We start from the raw sequence: 25,847 nt of genomic DNA on the forward strand, positions 1-25,847 counted from the left end.
GACAGAGAAAAACCTGATGAATGAAAAAATTACTTTAGACTAAAGGAGACAAGAAAAGTGCAAGGAACAGAGCAGGCCCACCAAAAAAAAGCAGAACAGGTAAAGCAACAGCAAGCATGTGGCCACCATTTGTGAAACTTTTCAAAGAGAAGTCTCCACTGCAAATGGTATCAAAACACCATCAGGGAGATAAATGGGCCAACGCAAGCTTTATTAAAGCTACTCATAACACAAGGCGACATAAAAGAGAAACTTAGAGACATCGTTACGCAAGAGACAGAACCCATCATCATTTGCAAAACAAAGCAGAGGAAACCATTAGGGCATGTAAGATACCTGTAGAGCTAGTAAAGTAAGTATAATATGGCAAATGTGCAGTGATATAGAACTACAAATTGGCCAGGTAACGTGACAAAAAATTCTGTTGCTCTTAGAGTAGTAATAGGATGTAATACATTTGGACATATCCTCATACCATGACACACGAGAAAAATTTCTACCTCATATATAATTCAGGATCATATAATATGGAAGACTATAAAGTTATCATCGTAATCAAAACATCTCAGAAAGGGAAAAATGCAAGTAGTCAAGCGATCCATTCCAAAGAAATCCAGAAAATTAGAGGTAGCTGAATCAGTCATAATCTTCATTATGAAAGTCTGGGGATGGTGGCATCTCAAATCCCCAAATACCATGACACTATTTTCATGGCAATTCAAGGAATGAAACGCTTATTTTCTACTGTAGAACCTTACTGATGCGAATCACAAGGAAGACATACTTCTCAGAAAAAGAAAACCAAAAGTTTTAGCATGTGTTTTGTCTGAAGACTCTCATCTCCATCTTAAAGGAAAAGCATAGACACATATATTAGACATACCATCAGAGAAAAGGAGATGTTTCTCCAGTATCATCAGACCCATATGTTAACTTTGGTCCTTTCAGGCATAGAAAAAGAAATAATCTTGAAAAATTACAACAAAAAAAAAAAAAGTGGTGGTAAGTGCCGACGGTATAGGATGACAAAGATTAATTCCACCATGTAATATCCCCTTGAGTTTTTGGTTCAGCGTTTTAATCATGGCCTATATAGCAGGTCTCCACTTTGTCTACTATGGCCAGCTGCTATAACTTTGTGATGAAATTACTTCATTTATATGTTTCTGTATATGCCACAATTTTGATCAAACTTTCAAAAATAATTTGCAGCTCAGTATTTTGATTCACTGTGTTTGCGCCAGAACGTATGAAAAGTCAGTCGGGTTTCCAATATAACAGACCTCAAACAGTCCCTTCAGTAACACGTCACGTCATACCATATCCCGCACACAGAACTGTGTTCTGATAATTTTTGACAGCGAAGCTTGCTGGCCATGGCTTTCTTTATGTACGATACCTCTTCTACTGCCTGCAGTTCATGTTTGCTATTTAACTAAAGAGAACATTAATATATCAACAATACATACTTATAGCAAGCAAATACACCGACCGATGCCTTTGGCATTCATGTCGTTACTAGCTTTAAGCTATCCTGGCTTGCATACGACCTTTTGAACAAGATATTTTGTATGTGTGTGTATGTGTATATGTATATATGTAGACATAATATATGCAGATATATATACATAGACATATATATGTACATATGCACATACATATCCTACAGAGATCTGCAAACTGGTACAGGTTTTGCCCAAGTAATCCACAGTCTGCCACCTGCTTTTATTGGCGTGTCACAATGAGAATTACACAGCGTTCATCAGCCCCTTAGAAGATCCCTGAAATAGCTGGCAGTTTCTATCTCACTCATCAAGTCTGCGTTTTTAAATCGACTTTATTTTTAGGCCTCTGTACCCACTGTTCTTCCTCCCAGCTCAGTTCCCAACAGGCTCTGCCTCTGCACTACGCACCCTTGACCTGGAGCCCACCCTGTAAAACAGGGTCCCCGCTGAGGCACCCAGGAGTTTGGCGCCCACCCTCCGGCTGAGCTGAGCAAGCAGGGGCTCAGCCCCTTCCACGTTCTGCTGCCTCAAATAAAGACACTTTCAACACAAACATCTTATTTTAAAAAATGCTTGCTACTGGTCGAACAATGGGAATGATATTTTAAAAATACAGGTACTCTTGTGCTGACAAAGGAGTGAAAGAGCAGCCAGGGTGGGAGCTGGTGGGGGGGAACGTTTCTTCGCAGGGCAATGCTATTTTACACCCAGTTAAAGCAATGGTGAACAATGACACCTAGATCCGAAGCAGTCTCTAGTGGGTATGTTTTATAACTTGGCTGAATCTTCTTCTCCCTGAACAAATTTCCTATCTCTCTGCAATGTATTTGTACACCATGTTCCTCTGATACCTTTTTTTCCTTTTCTTTTTTAGAATACCTAAGCGTTGGCTGTTACTAAAACTAGGAATGTTATTCTGGAACACATTATTTGGTACTTTCTTTTCCCCTGAAAGTATGAATTTAGGAAGCTATCTGAACTTTGGGTTTATTCAAAATGCAATCTCTATCAGCTGATACTTCTCCACACCCCATTTCCATTTTATAATTTTGCTTCCTTTTGACTGAACGAAAAAAAAATTAAAAAGAAAACTTTGGATGGGGAAAATTGTAAAGCCTTTGCAAAATTTAATACCTGTATTTTTTTTTTCTGTAATGTATATGTCATCAGTATAAAATACGAATAACTTTTAATAAAAACTGATGTGTAAAATAGTTCATCTTAACTTACCGCTTTAAGTTTCTCTTGTTTGTAGACCAATACTTTCAATAAGTTCATGCATTTTTAGGTAAACTAAATATTGCCTGAAATTCAAATGGATATTTCAATGAGCAACAGACACTCTTAAGTTCAACTATTACATTCACTATAACGTAAGTTTTTACCGACAGTTACATATTGTTATGTTTAGCCTTCTCTTACTGCTTTTTGAAAGGTTTAGTTCATATTTTTTTCTTCTTTTTTGTGTGGAAAAAATATTATTTCACTTTTTAAAAATAAACTCTTCCAATGTATTAATTATTCCACTGATCTTCTGGTTTAATTTTGACAACTAAGGGCATATTCGATCTTCCTACATAAGTAATTATTGATTTTATGTGACTTATTCTACCTGTTTCTGACTGAAACTCCTTAAGCAAACATTCTTACTAATCTTTAAAATAAAAAAAAAAAAACTCAAAACCAATTGTTTTAATTTACACTGTTATTAAAACTGGGGAAAAAAAAGAATTGCTTAAAAGGAACTTTTCCATCAAAATGTCGTTGCAAGCTTTACGGAGAGCAGGAAACTAATTTACCTTATTAATTCTAGATTTTTTTTCTCAGGGGCTTATTTTCACATTCAGAGCAGAAATCTTTATACTTTAAATATTTCAGCTCAGAAATTTCAGTCTTCCCATTTTAATTAAACCCCACGAACTTTTGAAAAGCTTTAAGAAAAAGTGTCTTTGCCTTCACATTCTTTACATCTCTCCAAACTTATTTGTGAACACAACTGATTTATTCTTAATGATTTCTGCACTAACACTATTATAGTACTTTGCCTTGCCGAATTTACTCAGATTTATGTGCTTGGACATCATCCCCGGGGAACTGCCATTTACTAGTATCGCTTTCAGTCCTCACTGCGATGATGATCGCAGGAAGCCTTCCCAGCTACTTTACTCTAAGGGCATTATTTACTACTGAGAGCCGCATCCCTTGCTTTCCCACCAGCCGTAACCTTTCTTGCTTCTGTGGAAGTAGGCTGATGCTCTCCTACCTTTCCTTCAAGCCCTTTTTCCCTTTTTAAAATCTGACTTGAGAGGTAGCTATGCTGCTTATCGCTTCAACAGCCTTGCCTGATCTTACCCTGTCTGCTGCTGATTGCAGCATGCCTCCTGCATTCCTGTCACATTCTGTTCTCCGTTTCACACTTTTTTATCTCAAAACTTGTTTGAGTCATGTGATCATATTCTCGTGTTTCTTCCACGTTGCTCTAATACTTAAATAAAATACTTATTTTTCTAATACTTAAGAACCCCTGCAGCAGAACTCTCCTGTTTTCTTTCTCGCTGTTCTTAATTAACACTCAATCCTACATTTTGCTCTTTACATCTTCCCAATCTCCCCCAATGATTTCTTTTGGGACTCCAGGAGGATTTCCTTCTCCTTTGATTCATTCCAGGTAGTCCTTGTTGGACTCCTCATGTTTAACATTTCTGTTACCCTATTCTAAGTAATTTGCAACCTTACACAAAAGGAACAAACCCAAGACTATTTGTTCCAGACAACCAGATCTAAACCAGCAGCATGTGCCAGAAATGCTGACTGTGTCTTCAGGGTTTACTCCTCCACCAGCCAGCAACTAGGGAACCCCTAGTTGCTATAGGGGTTCCCCATGTATATTCCCTATATATAAACTCAGTACCCCCTGCTACAAACTCCATACCAATGACACCAGTTGGGCTTCCTTCATTCAGGAAGGATGGCGAGCAAGGAGACAGCGCAATCACTGGGCGCGCAATTACTCACGGCACCTAACTTTTCAGACCCCAAGCTTGCTAGACACGGCGTCCTTTATACACAGCGTATATTCTTAGGTCCAGCATATTGGTATTTAATAGTTGTCTACAAACCATATTTACACACACATACTTAACCACTATTATGATTGTTATTCCAGCTCGTAGCTACGCTTTGAAACTAGATTTTATGCATATGTAATTATCTGTAATAACTGTATAGTGCAATAAGAAATAATGAAATTATATCTACACAGACACACACAGTCATCTGCAAATCCACCTAAACTACTTGATTTGTGCTCGTTTGCCAGCATCAGGATGACTCATTATTATTCAGCACCCTTCTGTCCAGAGCAAGGCCTCCGCAGTAGATGCCACCCTCTGTGTTTGTTGTCACATACAATATTTATTATCATGTAAAATCAGAAACAGCTCATAGCTGTATGCTGTGACCCTGTCTGGTAGTGACGAGGATTTTCCCCTTCCTTAGCGCCAGAGGTGTTTTCATCCATTCCTTAGCAATACTGGTGAGCACCACCCAATACCGCATACTAGGCTGAAGTCCCTCTCTGGGGATGGCCAGTGTCCTCTGCTGGGTTGATCTTGACAGGCCTCCAAGAGCAGAGGATAGTGCAGTAAACAGTCTCTTTGTAGAACACACAGAGCAATGGCACCTCAAAACCAGAGTTTCAGCTCCCTGCTGAATGTGAGAGAGAAACTGTATCAGTTATGTTACACTGATGTTAAGGTTTTTCGAATGCAAAATTGGGAATTCTCATGTAATCTCCTGGCCTCAGGATCGCAAGTTCAGACCAAGAGGGCTGCATCCTGTTAGGGTGAGAAGTGAAAAAGCAGCATGGATGTGTTCTTGACTATGAAGCAAATTAGAAAATTTCAACTACATGCTACAGTTGCTTTATTCCCATAGTTCTGTCAAGCCATGAAAGGACTGCCCAGTATCCGGATAATAAATTTGGGATTTTCACTTATGGATTTCTCTCTATGAGGCCACATTGGTTGACTTTTTTTTTTTTTTTTTTTTTACCCAAGAACACTGCTTTCTTCAGTGAAAGAGTTTGTCATTAAATCCCACGACTTCTTGGCCCATGTTCTGTTTACTTCTAAAGCACGTGCTTTTCTAGAAGCAGCAAATGGATGAAGCCTGGTTTCCTACCAACTTGTTTCCTTCCTCCCCAAAGCTCTTCCAAGTCCCATGGTGACAAATAATGGCCCTTGCTGTCCTCCTGCAGCCCTGGCTACCTCTGTCAGGAGACAGCAAGCCTTGGGACCCATCCCCATGATCTCCAGTAGCCGAAGCAGCTTGTTGTGGCCATGACAGCCAAACTTTCCCTTGCCGGGCGTACCCCTGCATATCTGCCATACAGCCACCAGTGCTCATGAAGGTCCCTCAAGCTTCAGGGTGACCAGATCACCTCCTCCTCCAAGGGTATCAGCAAGCCTGCGAAGGGGACATGCCTTCCTCCCTCCTCCACGCATCCCAGTAGTGCATGACCCAGTAGCACCGGGCTGTCTCCGCTCCCCTCCCTCCCTCCCAGCCCCAGCAGCTTTGGGACAAGCGCCCGGGGCTGGGACAGGACCATTTCTGGCTCCACCGGTCGTGTTCCCAGCAACAGCCTGCGCCTCCCGCGGGGTGCCGGGGCCCTCGGGGCCGACCACCTCGAAACCGAGGAGCACCGCTCACCGGGGGAGCCGGCTGGGGAGCGGGAGAGTCACATCCCCCCGGTCTCGCCGACATAGAGGGGGGCGACTTCCCTGCCCCGGGTCTGCCGGCGGCAGCCGCTCCCCGCCCCGCGGCAGCTCTTCCGCGCCCCCGCGGGCCGGGCCGGGCCGGCGGCGCGGCGGGGCGGGGCGGGGCGGCGGGAGGAGCCCGGGCGGTGTTTCCTGGCGGGGGCCAGCGCGGCGTGGGCAGGTCGGTGAGAACTTCGCCGCAGTCCGCCCGGGGCGGAGGCGCTCCCGTGTCCGGGAAGAGGCCGGCCGCGGCCCCCGCCGCCCGGCTCGGTATGGCCGGCCGCTTCGGCCGCGGGATGTGCTGGGGCAAGCGGGGCCGGGGCTGCCGGGGCGGGGGCGCGCTGCTGGCCCTGGGGCTGCTGGCCGCCCTCGGCTTCCTCGCCTGGCGGCACGGCCCGCCGCCCCGCCACGCCGCCCGCCGCGCCCCGCCGCCGCCGCTGCTTCTTCCCGCCGACAGCGAGTTGCTGCGGAAGCCGGTGTACGCCAAACCGGCCCCGGAGCCGGGGTCGCTGGGCGAGCTGGGCCGGGCGGTGCGGCTGGAGCTGAGCCCGGCCGAGAAGCGGCGGCAGGAGGAGAGCATCCGCCGGCACCAGATCAACATCTACCTGAGCGACCGCATCTCCCTGCACCGCCGCCTGCCCGAGCGCTGGCACCCGCTGTGAGTACCCGCCGCGCCACCTGCCGCCCCCGCCGGGCTCCGGAGTCGCGGGGACCGCGGGGGCAGGTGGGGACGGGGGCAGGGGAGCCGTGCCCGCCACTGCTGTGGTTCCCCGGAGCAGCTCTCCCGCGCAGAGGAGTGTTTGGTGGCAGCGGTCGGCGCGGGGTAATCGGCTGTAGCTCACTCAGGAACGTGGAGGCTTTTAAAACTTTCTTTTCCCCCTCTTTTTACGCTTTAAAAATCACAGCGTTTGCTCACAAAGTTAAACCTGTTGCCGGTTTTTGCCTGGTTCTCGCTCCTCCACAGGGCAGAAACAGTAGCGTGGTGGTGGTGGGTGTGCAGCTCCGGAGAGGGTGTTTCCCTCTGGTAGCCCCCAGCAGTGGGGTTTCAGCCCTTAAGCAGTGGCACGATGCCTTGTTTCTCCTGCTGCCTCCCCTGGGTAAGTCACCGTAGGCAGCAGCATACTTTAACAGCCACTCCCAGCTTTACAAATGTTATGCTTCCCAGACCTCAGCTTTGCATTGTGTTCAAATGTCCTATGCCACACAGTATAAAAGCAGATTGTTTTATCATCAGGTTTCCCAGGAGTGATGTGTAAATGCTCTCAGAGATGCGTGATGTTCTTCTGAACTGGGGCTGTGCTTGTACCCAGATACTTAGTCGCTGGGACAATTTACGTTTACAGTTACGACACTAATGCCAGATGGTGGCGTGAGCAATTGTAAACGGAGGATTAGATGCTGTTTGCTGAGGTGATTCTTGTTTACAGGCAGCAGTTCGGCACGGCTGTGAAGTCGGTGCTGCCCAGCGGGTCTGGCTCCAGGATCAGTTCTGGCCTAAGGCAAACTCTCAGTTTAGCTGAGTGGTTTGTCCCAGCGCGGGCTGTCCCGGGAGCAAGAAGCCAGGGGGTGAGAGGAATGGGTCGGCCCAAGGAGTCAGGACAGAGGCATGGCTGCAGAGCCCACTCCTGTGTTTCACCTGAGCTTGGCTTCAGCCAGTTTATTTCATTGCAGCAGGTTTGTGTGGTGCGGTAGTAAAGAGCTGTGGGGAAAAAGCAGGGCTCTGCCTCTACCATGAGTTGACTTCATGTCAATGTGTCCCGTCCGGTAGTTCACTCAACTCTAGTTATAAGTGCTGAATCTAAAACATGAATCCTATGATAGCTCTTAAACAACTGCAGTGCAAGTGCAAGGCCTTTTTATTGTGAATTTAAGCATGACCGTAGGCTTGTTTTTCTTTCATTCTCCCCTTAGAAGCAGCCTATAGACCATAGGCTAAAAAGGACCATTTTAGTTGCATTTTTTCTACAGGAAGAATTTAAATCATTTTGGACTCCTGCCACTTCTCTCAGGCAGGGTGTCGGAGGAAATGGAAGATTACAGTTGTTGAGCTGTATTATAGATTATTATAGATTAATTGGCGGGGGGGAGTGGGGGAGATTCTTGAAATGAAAATAACGTAAATGGGTGGATGGGTTTTTGGCTACGACGACACACCCTTTTTGACTTGAATAGTTGGATGTTAAAATGAAAAAGCTTATCCAAAACAAAAGCGTCACAAAGCGTCAGTGACATAATCTTGGAGACAGTTGCCTTCTGAGGCTGGGGCTGTATTGTGCTCTTGCAGTATCTGCTGGCAGGTGCTTTATGCTTTTTCACACAGTGAAATCTACATTATGGCAGAAGCATCACAGAACATCTAACCAACTCACGCAGCAAATGTAAAAAAAAAAAAAAAACAAAAAAACCCACAACAAAAACTTCCCCAAAGACAACTTTGCAACGAAATCATTAACTACCTCTCTTAAGAAGGAAGACCGTGTAAGAGATGGAAGTTTAAAAAAAAAAAAAAGTATTGAAAAAGGCATTACCAAGCCTGTAGCAGTAGAAAATTTATTCCACTTCAGTGTAAGATTAGAGGCTATACAGGTTGAAATGTCAAGTCTAGGAAAAACATGGTTTTGTTTCTTTATTTTAAGGTTGGTAATGCTTGACCATTCATGATCTTTAATGAACATTTGGGTGGTTGGTGAGGCTACAATAGTAGGAAATAAATAGTAATGATAGATTTCAAGCAGTCCACAAAAATGATGCAAAGGCTAAATTTTAGATGTGATCAATGAAAAATTCTTGGTACCTGAAGACCAGAAGGTCTACACCGTTTGGTTTTTTTTTTTTTTTTAGTGGAGTCACAGAGGAGAACCAGAAAACTGTGTGCTGGTAAGCCTTGGGTCTCTTCCAGGCATATTATTTAGAAACTGTGGTAAGGAAAATAATTGGTAGCAGGTAGGTAGGCGTGCTCTATTGAGAAAGAGTCAACTTGGCTTTTGTCAAGGATGACGTGTCTCACAAACCTATTGCAGTTCTTTGAAGGTCTTAATTATCTAAGTAAGGAAATGTGTTGTTATTTCCCAGAGGCTTTTGATGAGGTCCTTAAACAACTGTGAAATAAGGTGGAAATTCCTTGCATTTATAAATAACGGGATAAAATCTATGAAGCAGTTGTGATTTTTTTTTTCTTTTGTTTTGTTGTTGCTTTTGTTTTGTTGTTGTTTGGTTGGTTGGTTTTTTTTTTTAATAGTGGAGGGTCACGTCACTGGTAAAGTTCCACAAAAATGCATGTTGGACCCAATGCAGTTCAACTTATGGCATGGCTTCCATAAAGAAGTGAATAATTAATTTACAGCTAAAAGATAGGCTACTGAGAGGGTGCCTCTTGCTGAGCTGCTGCAATACCATGTCGATGCATGAAGTAGATAGATTCTGCCACCTCTTTTTTCCAAAAATCCTTTACTGTGAAGCATAAGGAAGCCCATCTACTAGAAAATTCAAGTCAAGTATTCGTGAGACATTAAAAGATACTATGCTTGGAGACTGTATTCTGGGCTATGGGCTTTTGGTCTGCTTCAGCATATTCTTATGTGTGTGGAGGTAAGTCTGGAAATTTTAGATCCCAGGAAAATGGGAGGGTGGAAGAAAGGGAAATAAAGATAGGCAACATCCCCACCACCTAATACCTATGTCTGATAATACTGTGCGGGAAGAGAAGAAGAATAGTTTGGTTGAGATTACTCTGCCAAATAATGAATTGTTTGACAAAATTTGACTATGAATCCTATACAGGTGTTAATTTACTTTATTATGTAAGTTTCTTCAACTTCAGGTGTTTCTCCCACTAATATATTCCTGCCAATGTAAGTACTGATAAGCCCTTTATTCCTTCTTGTTATTACAAACCACTGTAACGTGTTTTTTTGAGAACTGATCCTGTTTCTATCGAAACACAGACTTGGGAGAACTCGACAACTTCTATTGTTTCCTTTAGACACTTCCTGCTTCCTTTAAATGTCTGCACTTGAGGTCAGCGACTGATAATACTGTGCTTCATCACGCAGGAGCTCTTCAGTTTTATTGGTGGCTAGAATTGTGTGTGCGTATATATGTACCTATACGTGTATATGTATGTACACATATATGTATACGTAAATATATATTTAAACATACATAAAGCCAAATTAAATAAACCTGTAATAGAGATATATATATATAAACAAGCTATTAATATTGTTCTTTTGGTAAAATGTTATGCATAGGAATGTAAGGAAACTACTAAATGGTGACACAGTTTGTACAAGGCTGGAAGTGAAATTTGCCATAGAGTCAGAGAGTGACAGAGGCTGGAAGGAACCTCTGGGGTTTCTAGCCCAACCTCCTGCTGGGGGCAGGGCGACTTTGGTGTCGGAGCGTGTTGCTAAGGGCCGTCCTCGTCCTGTCAGATTGCTGAAAGTCTCCGAGGATGGAGATTCTACAGCCTCTCTGGGCACCTCTTGCAAGGCTACATCACTGCCACAATGAAACTTTTTCCCTCACCCATCATAATGTTGTCTAGATGGCCCAGGTCATCCTCCCAAGGTCTGTCCTTCATTTCTTGAGTTTATATGCATATGTGAGGCAACAATTATAGCAGGTTTAAAACAAGCAAGCATCTTCTGTCAGCCATCGACTTGCTGAGGGCCCTGCTGGGGCTGGATGCCCTGCAAGTGCAGCGGGGTAGGCTCTGGGCCAAGCGTTTTGGCCGCTGCTGCTCTGTCTTTCCCCCCAGCCCCGCACAACGGCACAGCCGCATCCTGGCTGGCCGGGCTTCTCAACGCCTGCTCCTTTTACAGGACTGCAGGGTCCGGCAGGCAACCGTTAGGGTCTCTCAGACAGCCTTTTACAGTTTATTACAATGTGTAAGAAATATATTTTTAGTTTTTCTGCTTGGGTTCTTTTAGATTCAGGACTGTTCTTGAGCATTGTTCCTGATTTTAGACATTCTACCTTTTTTTTTCTTTTTATATTTCTCACAGTAGGGGTGCATTGCACATCTATTTCAGGGATGGTTTTTGTAAAATCACATCAGCCTTTTTTTAGCTGACTCTTGTTACAAAAGGAACAAGGTAGGGATAGGCACTTTTGTGCCAACTCAGCATTGTATGTTGTCTCTTTCATGGCAGAAGACTGAGTGAGCTCTTGATCCTCACTTCACTTGTCCTTGCAGGCAAATGGATTTGTAAGTCTTTCCTGTCTTTCCCTACCTGGGAAATGATTTTCAGTAGCCACAAAGCCTGTGGAAGTTTGAATGTGCTCTGCGTAATAATTAGCAGCTATAAACAAAGTTTTAGATATTTGTTCTTCAATTCTAGATATTTTTCTGTGTTTTGGAGAGGTTTGTTTGTATCTATTTTTTATAGATATGTGTATGTTTAATGGATGTATTTAAGCAGCTCTATGTATATTAAGTGTCTGTGTATATATAGGTAGGTAGATACACACAAATACCTAATTTCCTCTGTCTCCATCATTTATACCTATAGTATTTATTTTTTGGGCTGAGTTTAGAGTAACAATCTTGCGCTAAGATTTTTCTGACTTTCCAAACTGCTTTTTCTGCCTGTTGCCAGATTTGAACGTGATTCTCTTACAGTTTCACTTATTACCATGTTTTGTTTACTGGGTGGTAAATAGCACATTATGTAGGCTGCTCACCCGGCAGTATCTCACTAGCAAATTCCCAGCATAGTCTTGGAGATTAGGTTTTGGTCTCTCTTCTGCTCCCAAAATCACAGCATCTGATTTTGATGGGCACGCTGCTCCTGCCAGGAGTTTTCACCTGACCCTGTTCCAGGAAATGGCGCAGCAGCCGGGTGTTTCCTCCCTGGCACACCGTGGTGACTGACGGACTTCACCCAGAAGCTTCTCTTCCATTCGTTATCTAAAGGTGAAAAACTGTGGTGATTTTTTTTTTTTTTTGCAATGCGTCTAGGAAAAGTGAACTCTCTGGAGAGCTTATCTGCAGAAGCTCGACCTTGACGGCGCATCCCTTCCCTCTAATCCTGCAGCTGATTGCGTGCTCTGTGCTGAGGGCTTGCGTTGGCACAGGTATTCCCATGCTTTACGTTTGGTCAGAGTCCAGAAGACCCAGCGCTCTTCTACTTAGGAGCAAGTCCTTTGCATAAAACACTTGTAGGTGTATTTGCTTTAGTAGTTTTGTAACACTATGGTCACTGGTTTGGGGCTCGCTTTTTTTTTGTTTTTGTTTGTTTTCTGAGCTTTTTTGGAGGAGATAATTGGTTACTGGTAACTACATTAAATGTAATACCTTTTAGTCATTACTTTATTGTTAGTTGGCAGGATTCTTTGTATTTATAAATGGGCTTTAGACCTGCAAAGCAGTGTGTCTCTGGGACATCTAATTTCCTCCTTCACACAGTTAAGTGAGGGAGTAATAAATCTGCAGCATTGTTTATGTTTGGCGGGGTTTTTGTTGTCTTTTTTTTTTTTAAATAGGCAGGCTTGCTTTTTATAGCAGTACAGAATAAGAATACAGCGATGCTTCCACAAGTGCTTTAGGATCTCTTACTATTGTTTCCTATCTTCTGTAACAATGTGTCAGTTTTCTTTGTCATTATGCTTTCATTTAATAGTCACCTGCAAACATTTTCCAGAGGAGCTAACGTGATTATTTTTTGGCCGTTTTTCTTTACAGATTTTGGTAGAGATCCTCAGCTTCCTCTGACATCTAGATGAGTGGTTGATTTCTTTTTTTAACCTGATAAAGTTCCCAGATCAGTGATAGTAACCACAAACTATGATTATTTTTTTTCCCTTCTTTAAACAGTGCTTTTACTATACACAATTGTCTGTAAGGACCAGGTGCATCCACACCTACTATTAGCGATGGTTACAATAACTTCTTTCAGTTATTGTATTACTTTGCAAAACATTTCGCTTGTCCTGAGTCAGATTACTTGCATCAAAGTAAGTTTCTGAATTTAGGCGTGGGAAATCCTATGGCTCTGTGCAAATGTTAAGTGTATTTCATGACCTTGGAAGAAAATTGCAAACATGGGTAACCATTTGAGCAAAATGAAACCACTATTTCAAATCATTGAAATAAAATAAAAAAATAATTGTGTTTTCCCCATGGACACATGCAGAAATGCCTTCTGGTCTGCACATCTGGAATCTGTGCTAGGGAGGAACTTCTGTTGCCTTTTTCTAACAATTTGGAATTAGGAGGATCTGTGGATTTCTTAGACTTGTGGACTTTAGATTAGTTTTAGATAAATTTAGTCCACTCTCATAGGTGAGTTTTCTAGGCAATCTTTTCTTAATGTATTTTTAATTTGTCTTAAACAGATTTGCTTTTTTTTCCTCAACCTTCTTTGACAATATTTTCTTCTGTTTCAGACTTCCCAGCTTTCTTCCTTACTTCTCACAATGTTTTTATACTAGCCGGTGCAGCCCTTTATTATCTGTAATCTTAAAGCAGCGTTTGGCAGTCTGTCTTGTTGAGACCTTGTTGTCACTGGGAGAATCGTTCTTTAAAACATCAAATAAACTGGAAAACAATTTCACAATCTAGCTAGCCTCTGTTTTCAGAGACTTGATCATATCATGGTGTTGTAGACTGAACTATTTCCTGGGGGGCTCTTTCCTAACGAGGTTTGTTTCAGCAGATGCAGTTTAGGGAGCATTTACCTGGGCTGCTGGGCTGGGAGCGAGTGGTGGGGAAATGTGGGCCAGCATCGTTTTAACTCGTGTTGCTTACGTGTTCCAGCCTTGCCCTGAGTAATTAGCCCATTCTGGCTGTTATCAGCACCTCGCTGCTATCTGCTTCGCTAATTGGACCAAGACACACCTTCCGTAAATGTCAGCACCTTTTTCTCTAATATCTGAACATGCGTGCAGTATGTAGGTGTGCAGAACCAGGTGCAGCCTTTCTGTGCTCAGATAAGACCCCTTCTTTTTCTTTTTTTCTTTTTTTTAAAAAAAACCCAGTTGGTTCAAGGCAGTTTTATGTGAGAACACAAGTTATCATGAAAAATGGGGGGAGATAAGAATAATCTGGTTTATCATATCCTTTAATTCCACTGGAAATGTCCCACCTCTACATAGAATGATAGGGGTTGGAAGGGACCTCTGGAGATCATCCGGGGTTTTAGTATAATATGGCTGCATTGCTTTTGGCTCACACGCTGGATTTTATCAATAGGTTGCTCCCCGCCAAGGAGGAGTGAGGAGCAGCTGTTCAAACGCGTGTTCAGCCTGGAGTAGGTAATGTGACCTCTGTGACTCTGCAGGGTGGCTCAGAAACCATCGCTGTCACCCGCGTCATGCTGCTGAGCTTGGGATGCTTGTGGATGGCCCTGTGGAACCCTCAGCTGCTGCTGGGAACAGGAGGGAAGGGAGAAGTGGAAAAGCGGGGAGAAGAGGACCCCAGCACAGCCGTGTCCTCTGCCGTGGCTTTGGGAGGGTGGGAGGAGGAGGTGTTTTCTTTTGGGTGAAGATGCCTGGCAGACCCCTGAGTTCACATTGCTGCTTCTGCAGTTTATGGGGTGGGGAGCGGAGGTGAAATTGGATTGAGATGCCCATTTGTCCAGATCGGCTGTTTTCAGCTACAGCCCACAAAAGGCCATGTTTGCTCTTACTAATGCTGTTTAATTCAGCATCCTAGCCCTGTACGAATTCCAGCTCTGGGGCCCCCAATATAAGAAGGACGTGGACCTGTTGTGGAAGTCCAGAGGAGGGCCATGAAGATGATCAGAGGGTTGGAGCACCTCTCCTATGAACACAGGCTGGGAGAGCTGGGGTTGTTCAGCCTGGAGAAGAGAAGGCTCCGGGGAGACCTTACAGCAGCCTTACAGTAAAGGTGGAGAGGGATTCTTTGTCAGGGAGTGTAGCGATGGGATGAGAGGTAACAGTTTTAAACTGAAAGAGGGGAGATTTAGATGTTAGGAAGAAATTATTTACTGTGAGGGTGGTGAGGCACTGGCACAGGTTGCCCAGGGAAGCCGTGCATGCCCCATCCCTGGAAGTGTTCAAGGCCAGGCTGGATGGGGCTTTGAGCAGCCTGGTCTAGTGGGAGGTGTCCCTGCCCAGGGCAGGGGGTTGGAACTAGATCATCTTTAAAAGGTCCTTTCCAGCTCTAACCATTCTATGAAATTAGGAAGAGAAAAGAAGGTGGTGGTGTGAGTCAGCGTGTCCACCACCCACTGTAACAAACCCAGCAAGCCTGGTTCCTAGCTCACTGCGTGCAACCCAGCCTGAAGCAGGAGCCTGACAATATTTGCCAGATGATGTCACGTATGTTGCAATGTCACGTAACGCGGTCACATAAATCATTTTAAATCAGATATAGCAGTGACAGAGGCTGTTCTGAACTTCCCGAGAGAAGTTAAAGAATCTTGAACTCTGTATTTTCAGGCATTCATAATGAAACTTCTAAACTTAAAAATTTCAGCAGTCTAGAACAATTTTGGTTTTGTGGATTGCCGAGAATAATTTTAACATCTTGATTTTCAACATATACTTTTTTCCATTAATAATGTTCCAGAATGTTATTTATAAAAATTAAGTATACCTTTAGAAAGTGTGAAATAATTTGAGCCAATTGTATTCTTAACAAATCCTTCAAAACTCACAGAACACTTCCCATTTTTTCTTAAAATATGTGCAATTTGGCATCTAGAACATAAAAATTTGGAGATCAAAAATGTATTTTCTCTTGCCATATTGTTGCTGCAGTTGTGGTGAAAGTCTTACATAAAAGTCTGTCAGCAACCATTCCTAATTAACTCATGGCAGCATGCCCGGTGTGCACACATTCATGCTGTCTCTCCCTGTGTATAGATATGCATCTCTAAGAGAGAAACAGCTCCTTACAATGAAATAAATTGAGTGATTACATTAATTGACACAAATGTTCTCTAAAATAGCCCATTTAATTTTGTTTAGGCATTTCCTGACTGATGTCTCCTTAGTTTCTAATAAATAACCTACTGTAAAACTTGCGAACAGAAGATTTCGTAGCGCGGTAGATTCCAAGGTTAAATTATAAAACTTGTCAGCCGTATAGTCTCGGTTAGACTGTGACTCGCAAATGCGGTGTAAAAGCATAAAACTGAAACCCCACAGGAAGGTGGATGTATATGATGATACCCCTTTACTTACTTCGCTTCAGGTTGCATTTTGTGGAGGCGGGTGTTCGAGTAGGTGCTGTAGTGAAAGATCCAGGAAAGATGGTACACAGCCAACTTGTCTTTTAAGTTTGTCTTCAGGCACAGCGTTATTCTCTCTCTCTTTTCTCCTGTCTAGGAATTTAAAGATTCGTGGCTGAATACAATTAGAATTTTTAAAACGCAAATGCTGATTTTATTATGAGTTGATAAACAAAAGCTGGTCTCTTGGTGTTTCTTGTGTTATACCTGTCTTTTAAGCTGCGGTGATCAAGCAGGAGGGTTCCTGGAACGTCCATGCAGTGTGGCAGAGGGTGCCTGAGGGAATCCAAGGAGGTGCAGCAGCAGGGCGCTGCTGGAGCGGGGCAGTGTCCCACCCGCTCCCTGGGAGGTGACACGGAGCAGTCCTGGCTGCATTTTCTCTGGGTGCAGCTCTGCCGTGCACAAAGACTCTGCTTGTGTGTTTTCTGGTGGGGTTGCAGAGAACGGGAGCCATCGGAGGACTGGGGAGGTGTCACTCCTTTGCATCACATTGCCCGTTATGGTTGTTATCCATTGTATATCACTGTTTCTCAATGAAATCCAAGTGCTATTTAAAACACACCTTTGTTTTGCTGGCTTTAAGAAGGCTACTTGCATGCGCTGGCAATGGGTTTTTCTTCAGTGGCTGATCCTGCTATCTGATAACTTTTTCCAAAATCAGCTTGGCTAGGGATACGTGTGCTTTCCTGAAGAAAATGAACCCACTCAACACGCACACACTTTTGAGGTTTTTTTAATATATGTAATTGTTATCTATATAAATAGTAAAGTTCCTGTGCTTTAATAAGGTAATAAATGTAGTGATGGAATACATTGGACTACAAATGACCATGCTTCTGCATGTATCATCTATGTTTGGAAATGTCACGTTTACAGGCAACTCATTTCCTCATGTCTATGTTATGTTTTTCCAAACTGTTTGGTAGTTTTGATAACCAGGTTCAAGGTGATGTATCAGGCAGCCGATAGTAGGGACTGTAGGGAGTTTCCTGTTGTTTAACTTTAGCCACGGAAAAGTTAAGCATCTGCGCTGTAGTTAAACCTCTGTAGACCAGAGGGAAATCTGTTTGTCTGTGCCAGATAAACGTCTTAAGGAGAGTGAGGTGAATTGCCTCTGGATTAGTCTTTATGGACATGCAGAATCCAGACGATTAACTCCAAGCTAGCACCCAGCTTTTAGATGGCTAACATGACAATTAATCTTGTCTCAACGTGATCGCCTGTATTGGGAAAGGCCGGTGTTGCACATTTAGGGTGGCACTGAAGAGCACCTCAGAAGCTGAAAGCAGCTTGCTGTATAGGCATTATAAACATACATTCCCAGTATCTGCAAAAACATATTTTTGTACCGCGGTCACCAGTTTGTATTGTCCCTGTCATTTTAATGACATATTGTAACCGATACGCATTTGTTTTTCTGCAGAACCCAAAGTAGGAGTGAAATGATTCACTTGGAAAGTAGGAGCTTGGATACTTGGGTGACACACAGAGAATAAAAATGTGTCCTGAAGTTTGCAAAGGTGAATACAGAAGATGCACTGTTCAGGTGGTTCTGTTGTAAATAGGAGTTGGGAAATGGAAAAGCTGAGTTATGACCACTAGGCTTTAAGTCAGGTTTCATATTTTGAAGCTTGTGTATTGTGTTAAATCGTAGTATTTAGTGTCTGTTCACATGCCGCTTAATTGTTATTCAACAACACTTCTAAGCATTTCCATTTTAGGGATTCATTTTTTTTTTTATGATTTTCTTACACTATTATTTTGCCAGGGTTTGAACACTTTAGATTTATAATGTCCCTGGTGGGATTATTTTTGACGACCGAGCAAAACTCTTTGAAATTTCTTTCAAAGCAGAAAGTTGAGGAAAACTATGCTTCATTTCATCAACAATATTTGCGAGTGCTAGCAGCTGAACTCTTGTAGTAATCTGGAAAGAAATACATGTCTTGGAAATAATTTCTGAGATAAACATGAGAATCTGTGTAGAAGTTGCACAACTTTATTTTTTTTTTTCTAATTCTTTAAAAGTTTCAAATGTTTAGTTGGCCTGTACGTGACGATTAGTTTTCCCCAAAATAAGCCTCACGTACTAAAAAGCTAAGCTTCCAGCTGTGCTCTGTGTATTTCAATGTGTATGGTGAGAGGTGGGTTTCTTTCTTTGGCGGCCGTCAGCCTTCCCCGACGGGGCTGTTTTGGGGGGGCCGGGGGCTGCGGGGGGATGCGGGCACTGCTGAGGGCAGCCTGGCCGGCAGCTTGCCCTGCCCTGGCAAGTCGCTTCTCTGCGCTCGCATTCTGCCTTCCACCAAGGAGCTAGTAAATAAAACACCCTTGATAGTTTTGGCCTTTTTCTTGACTTCAGAAACCTAAGAAACGTGTGCTCTGGTATGTCCCGTAGGAGGCTGACCTTTTCCCGCGGTGCAGGGTACGCTCATCGAAGGAGGCAGCAACGCACAGTGAATCACAAACAGTTTGGGGGATTGCCTTGCCCTGTGCCAAATTACGTTTCCCGTCTCCAGCATGTGATTTTCAGGCAAATCCATTGAAGTCTTTAACCTATAATTAGGCTTATAAGCTTCTTTAGACCTTGTGGATTTCCTTTTCTAAAGAATGGAATACATCATCATTATTCTGTGAATCTTTCTGATATATTTTCCAGAGAAAGCTTTCCTGGAGGTTTTCTGTTTATTTTTTCCTTCATTTTTCTAAAATGGGTAGGTAAAGATCCCATTTCCATCAAGAAATGAACTGAAATTACCTGGTACAAGTGACTGTGATGTGTAAGAATAATTTTTTCCTGGCAGTACTGAGTGTAAATGTTTTTCAATAATGTTTTTCCGTAAATACATATTTCTAAAATTACATTCATACAGTAAGTTTTCCTGCCTTTTTTTAAAGTTAATTAAACTGTCACTCCTCTTTTCATGTGTTACTACATGAACATTTGGCAAAATAAATCACTTCCGTCACCAGCTGATGGTGTGAGGCAGATCTCTGTTAATGCCCCTGTTGGCCTCGGGACAAGTTACGAACTGAATGGGCATTTTCGTACTTCACTGTATAAGTGTGTGTGTATATTGTATATCTGCCTGTCTATGTATATCTGTATGTGGGCATGCATGCATACGCATCGTATGCAGTGGGTGTTGTTGCATAGCATCCCCTTCATCTTTGAGAAGCGCCCTTCTGTGTGCCTCCCCTGCCCCAGTGTCATCTCTCCTTATTGCCGCCTCATTTTCAGGTATTTATTACAAAAGTACTCTACAGACTTTTTTTCTGCCTAAGAATTTTAATTTTACACCCTAATCCTAAGTAGGGTTAGACTCTAACTAGGTTCAGGCTCTTTTTTTTTTTTTCCTTTCTATACCACAGATCTTAATAAATACCACCTCATCTTTAAAGAAACCTAGAAGTAGTCTTTTTCCATTGCTGACAGCAGCAATAATTAGCAGTAAATATACTCCCAATGTGCTATAGGTGTACAGTTTTCTTCTGATGTTATTGTCTGGGTGTTTTGAAGCATTTCAGTTCCCCTAAACTGACCTAAGGGATTTTGCAATCATGTTTTCTATTGAGCAGTTCTGGTTTCCCTCTTCTGCTCCCAACAGCATAGGTTTTGGAGGGCTTGCTGATGTTCCTTTTTGGTAGGAGGGATGTCCGACCTGCTTCGGTATCTGTCGTGATCTACTGGATTACAGAAGCTGAAGCGTGTCCTTCTGCCCCATAGAAGGCCTGGTGACTCCAAGCAGTAAGCTGGAGGCATAAGAAAATTCAAACATCTCTAAAGTATTTCTGTTTGTTTTCAACAAAACCACTCATACAGAATGCTCTAAGAAAAGGGGAGAAACGGTAAAAAATACCACCATTATTTTAAAGTTCTTTCAGACTAGGGGGATCTTTAACAATTTACACATTTGGCTTAGCTAGAAGTTTCTTGGCATCCTTATGTTCATTTAGGGAAGTTCATATATATATATATATGAACATACATTCTGGAGATTAATCCAAAGGTTTGCAAACTTCCTGGCTCTCCGTAGAGCCAAAACCATGCATTTCTATGTCTGTCTGTGTTTTTTGTGGATTTCACTATTATATCTTGGCAGTTCTGTGGGCTTCCCAAATTCTGCTCAGTTCTGTAGCTAGTTTTTTTTTTTTCCTCTGTATGTATTGCTGTTCCTTCACAGTTATGGTTTTACTGTCTAGCACTTGTTTTATTTTCCAAAGCACAAGTTATAGTAATTTATGCTACTGTTTTTACCGCACTTTGGTTTTGTATTTCCCTTTTTTTGTTTCTTTCTGTAATCTCAGGCATGTTTTGGCCATTGCTTGTTCCTCTGCTTCAGGTAATTTTGTGCAAAGACAGCTACTGCACATATACCAGCCTAGAATACCTCCTATCATTTTTCTTTGTAGGCATTTTTTAAGGTTGCAGAATTCTAATCACAATGCTGCTGTGCAAACGGGACTTCATCCTGAAAGCGTTTGCCTGACTTTTCCATGTGCATACAGTTTCTTTAAGATCCCAGAATCTTCAGAGTTGGAAGGGACCTCTAGAGATCATCTAGTCCAACTCCCCTGCTAGAGCAGGATTGCCTAGAGCACATCCCTCAGGGCTGCATCCACGCGGGTCTTGAAAATCTCCAGAGAAGGGGACTCCACAACCTCCCTGGGCAGCCTGTTCCAGTGCTCTGTCACCCTCACCGTAAAGAAGTTTTTCCGTGTATTTGAACGGAACTTCCTATGTTCCAACTTGTGCCCGTTGCCCCTTGTCCTGTCACTGGGAACCATTGAAAAGAGTCTGTCACCATCCTCCTTCAACCCACCCTTTAGATACTTGTATCCAGGCTAAAGAGTCCCGGCTCTTTCAGCCTTTCCTCATAAGGGAGATGCTCCAGTCCCATAATCATCTTAGTTGCCCTTTGCTGGACTTGCTCCAGCAGTTCCTTGTCCCTCTTGAACTGGGGAGCCCAAAACTGGACACAGTATTCCAGTCGTGGCCTCACCAGTGCAGAGTAGAGGGGGAGAATGACCTCCTTCGACCTACTGGCCACAGTCTTCCCTATGCAGCCCAGGATTCCATTGGCCTTTTTGGCAACAAGGGCACATTGTTGGCTCATGGATAATTTACTGTCTACCAGGGCCCCCAGATCCTTCTCCTCAGAACTACTTCCCAGCATGTCCACCCCTAACCTATACTGGTGCTTAGCATTCTTCCTTCCCAGGTGGAGGACCTTGCACTTGCTTTTGTTGAACCTCATTAGGTTCTTCTCTGCCCAGCTCTCCAGCCTGTCCAGGTCACGCTGGATGGCAGCACGGCCCTCTGGAGTGTCAGCCACCCCTCCCAGTTTGGTATCGTCAGCAAACTTGCTGAGGATACACTCTGTCCCATCATCCAGGTCATTAATGAATATACCGAACAAAATTGGACAGAGTATTGACCCCTGGGGGACACCACTGGTTACAGGCCTCCAAGATGCTTTAGTATTCTTGTTCACAGTTAGTAAGTAGCATATGAACTCTTCACTTGAAAATAGTTTTCTGAAAATTAACAAATGCGTTTGCCCTTGTACCTAAATGTAATCCCTTCCCTTACAGGTGCAGAGAGAAGAAGTATGATTATTACAGCCTGCCCAAAACCTCCGTAGTGATAGCTTTTTATAACGAGGCTTGGTCAACGCTTCTGCGAACTGTTCACAGTGTTCTTGAGACATCTCCAGATATACTTTTGGAAGAAATCATCCTTGTAGATGATTACAGTGACAAAGGTAGGAAGAATAGTTCTAAACAATGTCGATTGTTGGTGGGGTTTTCTGGTCAGACAGTCATCACAGGAGGAAAAGATATGCTGTTTGGGTAACATACTGTAAAACTGTACAACATAGGGCATCTAACCGGAGAATGGGTTTTCTTGTAGTGTGCCGGTGAAAATTTTGAGGACAAAATTTAGTTTAGAATGGGGAAGGACATCTGTTGTGTTGTAACAAGAGTGCTTCCATATATAGATAACTATGGTCTGGCTGGAGCATTTCAGGTTTCCTAATTTGAGCAAGTAATGGTGTAATGTATAGTAAGGAGATACCTGGTTATCTGTTTTCAGTTGAATTATGGGACACAAAACAATGCTGGCATTTTCCACCAGACGTGAATTGTGTTAAGGATAAAACTTCTGCGTGGAGAAAGCTTTACATAACATTTGAGACTCACTTAACAATTTGGAAATTAATTAAGAGGCAAATATGAAGCATTCAATTTCTTAAAAGTAGCTGTGATTTGTGTCCATGCAGGTTCTGTGCTTTTTCCTTGCCCTTTTCTAACATGGACAGTATAGCAGAATCAGAATTCAAGACGCCAGTATCTTTAAGGCAATGCTATAAGTAATATGCTGCTGAAAAAAGTTTTCTGTATCATGATGTAAACTAATCATTCCAGAACTATATTCTTCCTTTCTTTTTTCGGTTTGTTTCAGAACATCTAAAGGAGACTTTGGAAAATTACGTGGCTGGTTTACGCAAGGTGCGTCTTATCCGCGCGAACAAGCGAGAGGGGCTGGTTCGAGCCCGGCTGCTGGGGGCATCTGTGGCCAAAGGGGACATCCTGACGTTCCTGGACTGCCACTGCGAATGCCACGAGGGCTGGCTGGAGCCGCTGTTGGCAAGGTGAGGTTACGCTCTGGGCTGGTTTTCTTTCCCGTTGCAGAAGAGACAGTTTGGCACACTTCTGCAGTGTAAGAATAACTCTTTGCTGTTGTTTACCGAAGGTTACTGCAGCCTGGTCCCTGAGGCACTGCCAAGGGTTTGTCTCCTGGTGGTGGGGTAGCAAATGGAAGTGTGGAAGATCAGGAGGTGGTTTTTTTTTTTGTTTTGTTTGTTTGCTCCTGAGGACCAGGCTGCTGTCATTCTTCAGAGAAGGGGAAATTTTATTTCCAAGAAAAGGAATCCTCCCCCAGCTTCAAAACTACCTTGGGAAAGGTGGCTACTTCTGTCGGCCTGGGTGGTGGGTGAGAAGAAGGTCTGGGAAGATGCGTGCCCTGAGACATCCCCTGTTGCAGGGCGACGTGCACATAAGCAGATTGTAATATAAGTCAATAAACTCCATCTTCCTAGTCCTGAGCGAATCCGTCTTTCCAGACTGGTTCTGATACAAAGCATCATGGGGTAGGATAAGGGAGGAGTTAAGTCAACACTGGCTTTTACTTGGAAGCCATCTGTCCTGGGACAGTGTACTTAACAGCTATGTAGTTTTTCATCTGTACTGCAGATCTGTCAAGCAGTTCAGAAAACTTGCATTAATTACAAAAAACCCTAAAAAACGAAGAAAAAAGAAAAAAACAACAAAACCCCCTAAGAACCAAAATACTACCTCTCTATTACAACTTAGAATATTTATGATGATCTTGAAGCCTCGCCCACGCGTAGTCAGCAGCCATATATGCAGTTTTCCCACTATCGGTTCAGCCACTGGTACATCTCACCGCAGCCCCCTGCCGCCCCCACATCAGGTGCGTGAGGGTGTATTGCTTTTGCCCCTGTTGCTGACAGCTTACGTCTTTATCCCCTTGGATGCCATTAGCAGGTACTGATAGATAGAGTATCTGAATCAGACCTCCTAGATATTGTGTATAGAAAACCAGCTCTCTTTAAAACATAATTTAAAAAGTATCCTTTCCTCAAGGTCAATGGTTTTGATTTGCATCCTATAAAGATTCCCACCAGCTACTGTAGACTTCGGAGAAGGACCAGAAAAAACAGCCCTATGCAGACTGGAGAGAGACTTCAAAAAGCACATTCTATCTTGAGGTGTGCAGGTCTTCCTGATTCCTAGTGGAGCGTGCGTTCTCAAACTCCCCATGTCCATTTGAAACTGTATCTGGAATAATATTTTAATTTTCTTTTTCCTTAAAATTGTCATATTTAACTTATTGCTAAATTTCACATTGAGCATCTTCCCATTAACTGTGGGTTAACTTTGAACATTATAGATAATGTGAAGAAAGGAAAAGGGGTAAAAATCAAAGAATAAGCATAGTTTTAATGACTGTCCTCTGAAAAAACAGTACGTAACTCTGTAGATGATTCTCTAATTTCTTCACTTCTTTAGCAAACCACTAGATGGCAATCTTGAGGAAGGATTGGGATAATTTTAAGTGTAGTAAATAACCACCTGTAAGAAGTTAGCCCTGGACGTGTCTTGGAATTTTTGCCCTTCTTGCTGCAGATGCAGACCTCATCTCTAAGGGCATATCTGACCCCAGCGTATGGGAGCAATACAGCAGTGTTAGCATTTTGCAGTGCAAACATAGTTGTATTTGTAAGCTGCCTGCGCATTGTACCATCTGGTTAATTCTTAACTTACGGAAAAGGTGATGGCTTTTCACTTACCTGATTCCTTTCGTAACTGAAATCACATGCCAGCTACCTAATTCTTACTCCTTTTCCTTTGTAGGAGCAACAAAGAATTTTTACATCTTATTGGGATTTTTATTGCTCTGTGTGTGTATCATTCTCATTGCTTTGTATGTAAGTTTTATGCAAGTGAGACAGGAGATAGCAATATTTGCATAAGCCCAACCAAACAGGATTTCAATGGGAGATCATAAAGAAGAAAACAGCTGTGTTTTTTCTTCCCTCCAGCAACAAGAGACCATTTCATACTTAAGGCAGTCTTTCTCAGCTCAGACAATACTTCTTTGGAAGTGCTGCTGTTCTGCTGCATTTACCCACCAGAAGCTGCTCTAATTTCAGAGCCAGAGCCCCTTGGTCAGCCAGCAGGTTTTAAGCTTAATAATCCCATGAGGGACTAGCTCCCCCTGAATGACGGGTACATCACATCTCTTCCTTGTTTGGCAACGTAGCAAGTTCAGTTTTCCTTCTCCTCTGGAATGTGCAAATCAGAAGATGCAAGGCTAAAGCAAGTACCAGCATCTTGAAGTCAAACAAGTCACTTGGTTTCGGTGAACTAACAGGAGATGTCTACAGTGTAGAGAAGATTGCTAAAGAGTTATTTAGGAGAAAGACCTTAGCTTGAACTTGCGCACTTGAAGTTGATCTCCCCTAGTACCGAGAGAGACCTTTCCATAAGTTGAGGTGAAGGCAAAGGATCCCATTGCCTCTCATAAGGGCAAATGCTTTTGGAAAGGAATCCAGAAAACTCTACATGGTATTGAGAAATGGGAGGAAAGGGTTTATCTCCTTACAGAAGTAGACCTGCAAGAAATGTCGTCAGCTCTGATGTATTCTTAGTATGATTAAGATCTTAACTATCTTTAGATCAGCCTTGCTGATAGGTATGTCATGCTGCCATACTATCTTGCTTCTCCTTTTTATCTCCTGTGTTGCTAGGGTTTCTGGAGGCCTTCGTCATGTATGTTTCACTGGTGGACATCTAATACC

General features: G+C 43.0%; 1 protein-coding gene across 1 annotated transcript in view; it reads left to right on the forward strand.

Annotated features, from left to right (window-relative positions):
• The first annotated feature begins 6,430 nt into the window (after nucleotides 1–6,430).
• GALNT12 (polypeptide N-acetylgalactosaminyltransferase 12) overlaps nucleotides 6,431–25,847 on the forward strand; it is a 49,426-nt gene continuing 30,009 nt past the window's right edge. Inside the window, exons 1-3 of the mRNA XM_074576422.1 lie at nucleotides 6,431–6,920; nucleotides 22,054–22,223; nucleotides 22,925–23,114. Of these exons, the coding sequence (XP_074432523.1) occupies nucleotides 6,535–6,920; nucleotides 22,054–22,223; nucleotides 22,925–23,114 (746 nt within the window). The 5' untranslated portion in view covers nucleotides 6,431–6,534. The remainder of the gene's footprint in view (nucleotides 6,921–22,053; nucleotides 22,224–22,924; nucleotides 23,115–25,847) is intronic.

The sequence above is a fragment of the Larus michahellis genome, chromosome 2, assembly GCF_964199755.1.
Source record: "Larus michahellis chromosome 2, bLarMic1.1, whole genome shotgun sequence".
Classification (NCBI taxonomy): Eukaryota; Metazoa; Chordata; class Aves; order Charadriiformes; family Laridae; genus Larus; species Larus michahellis.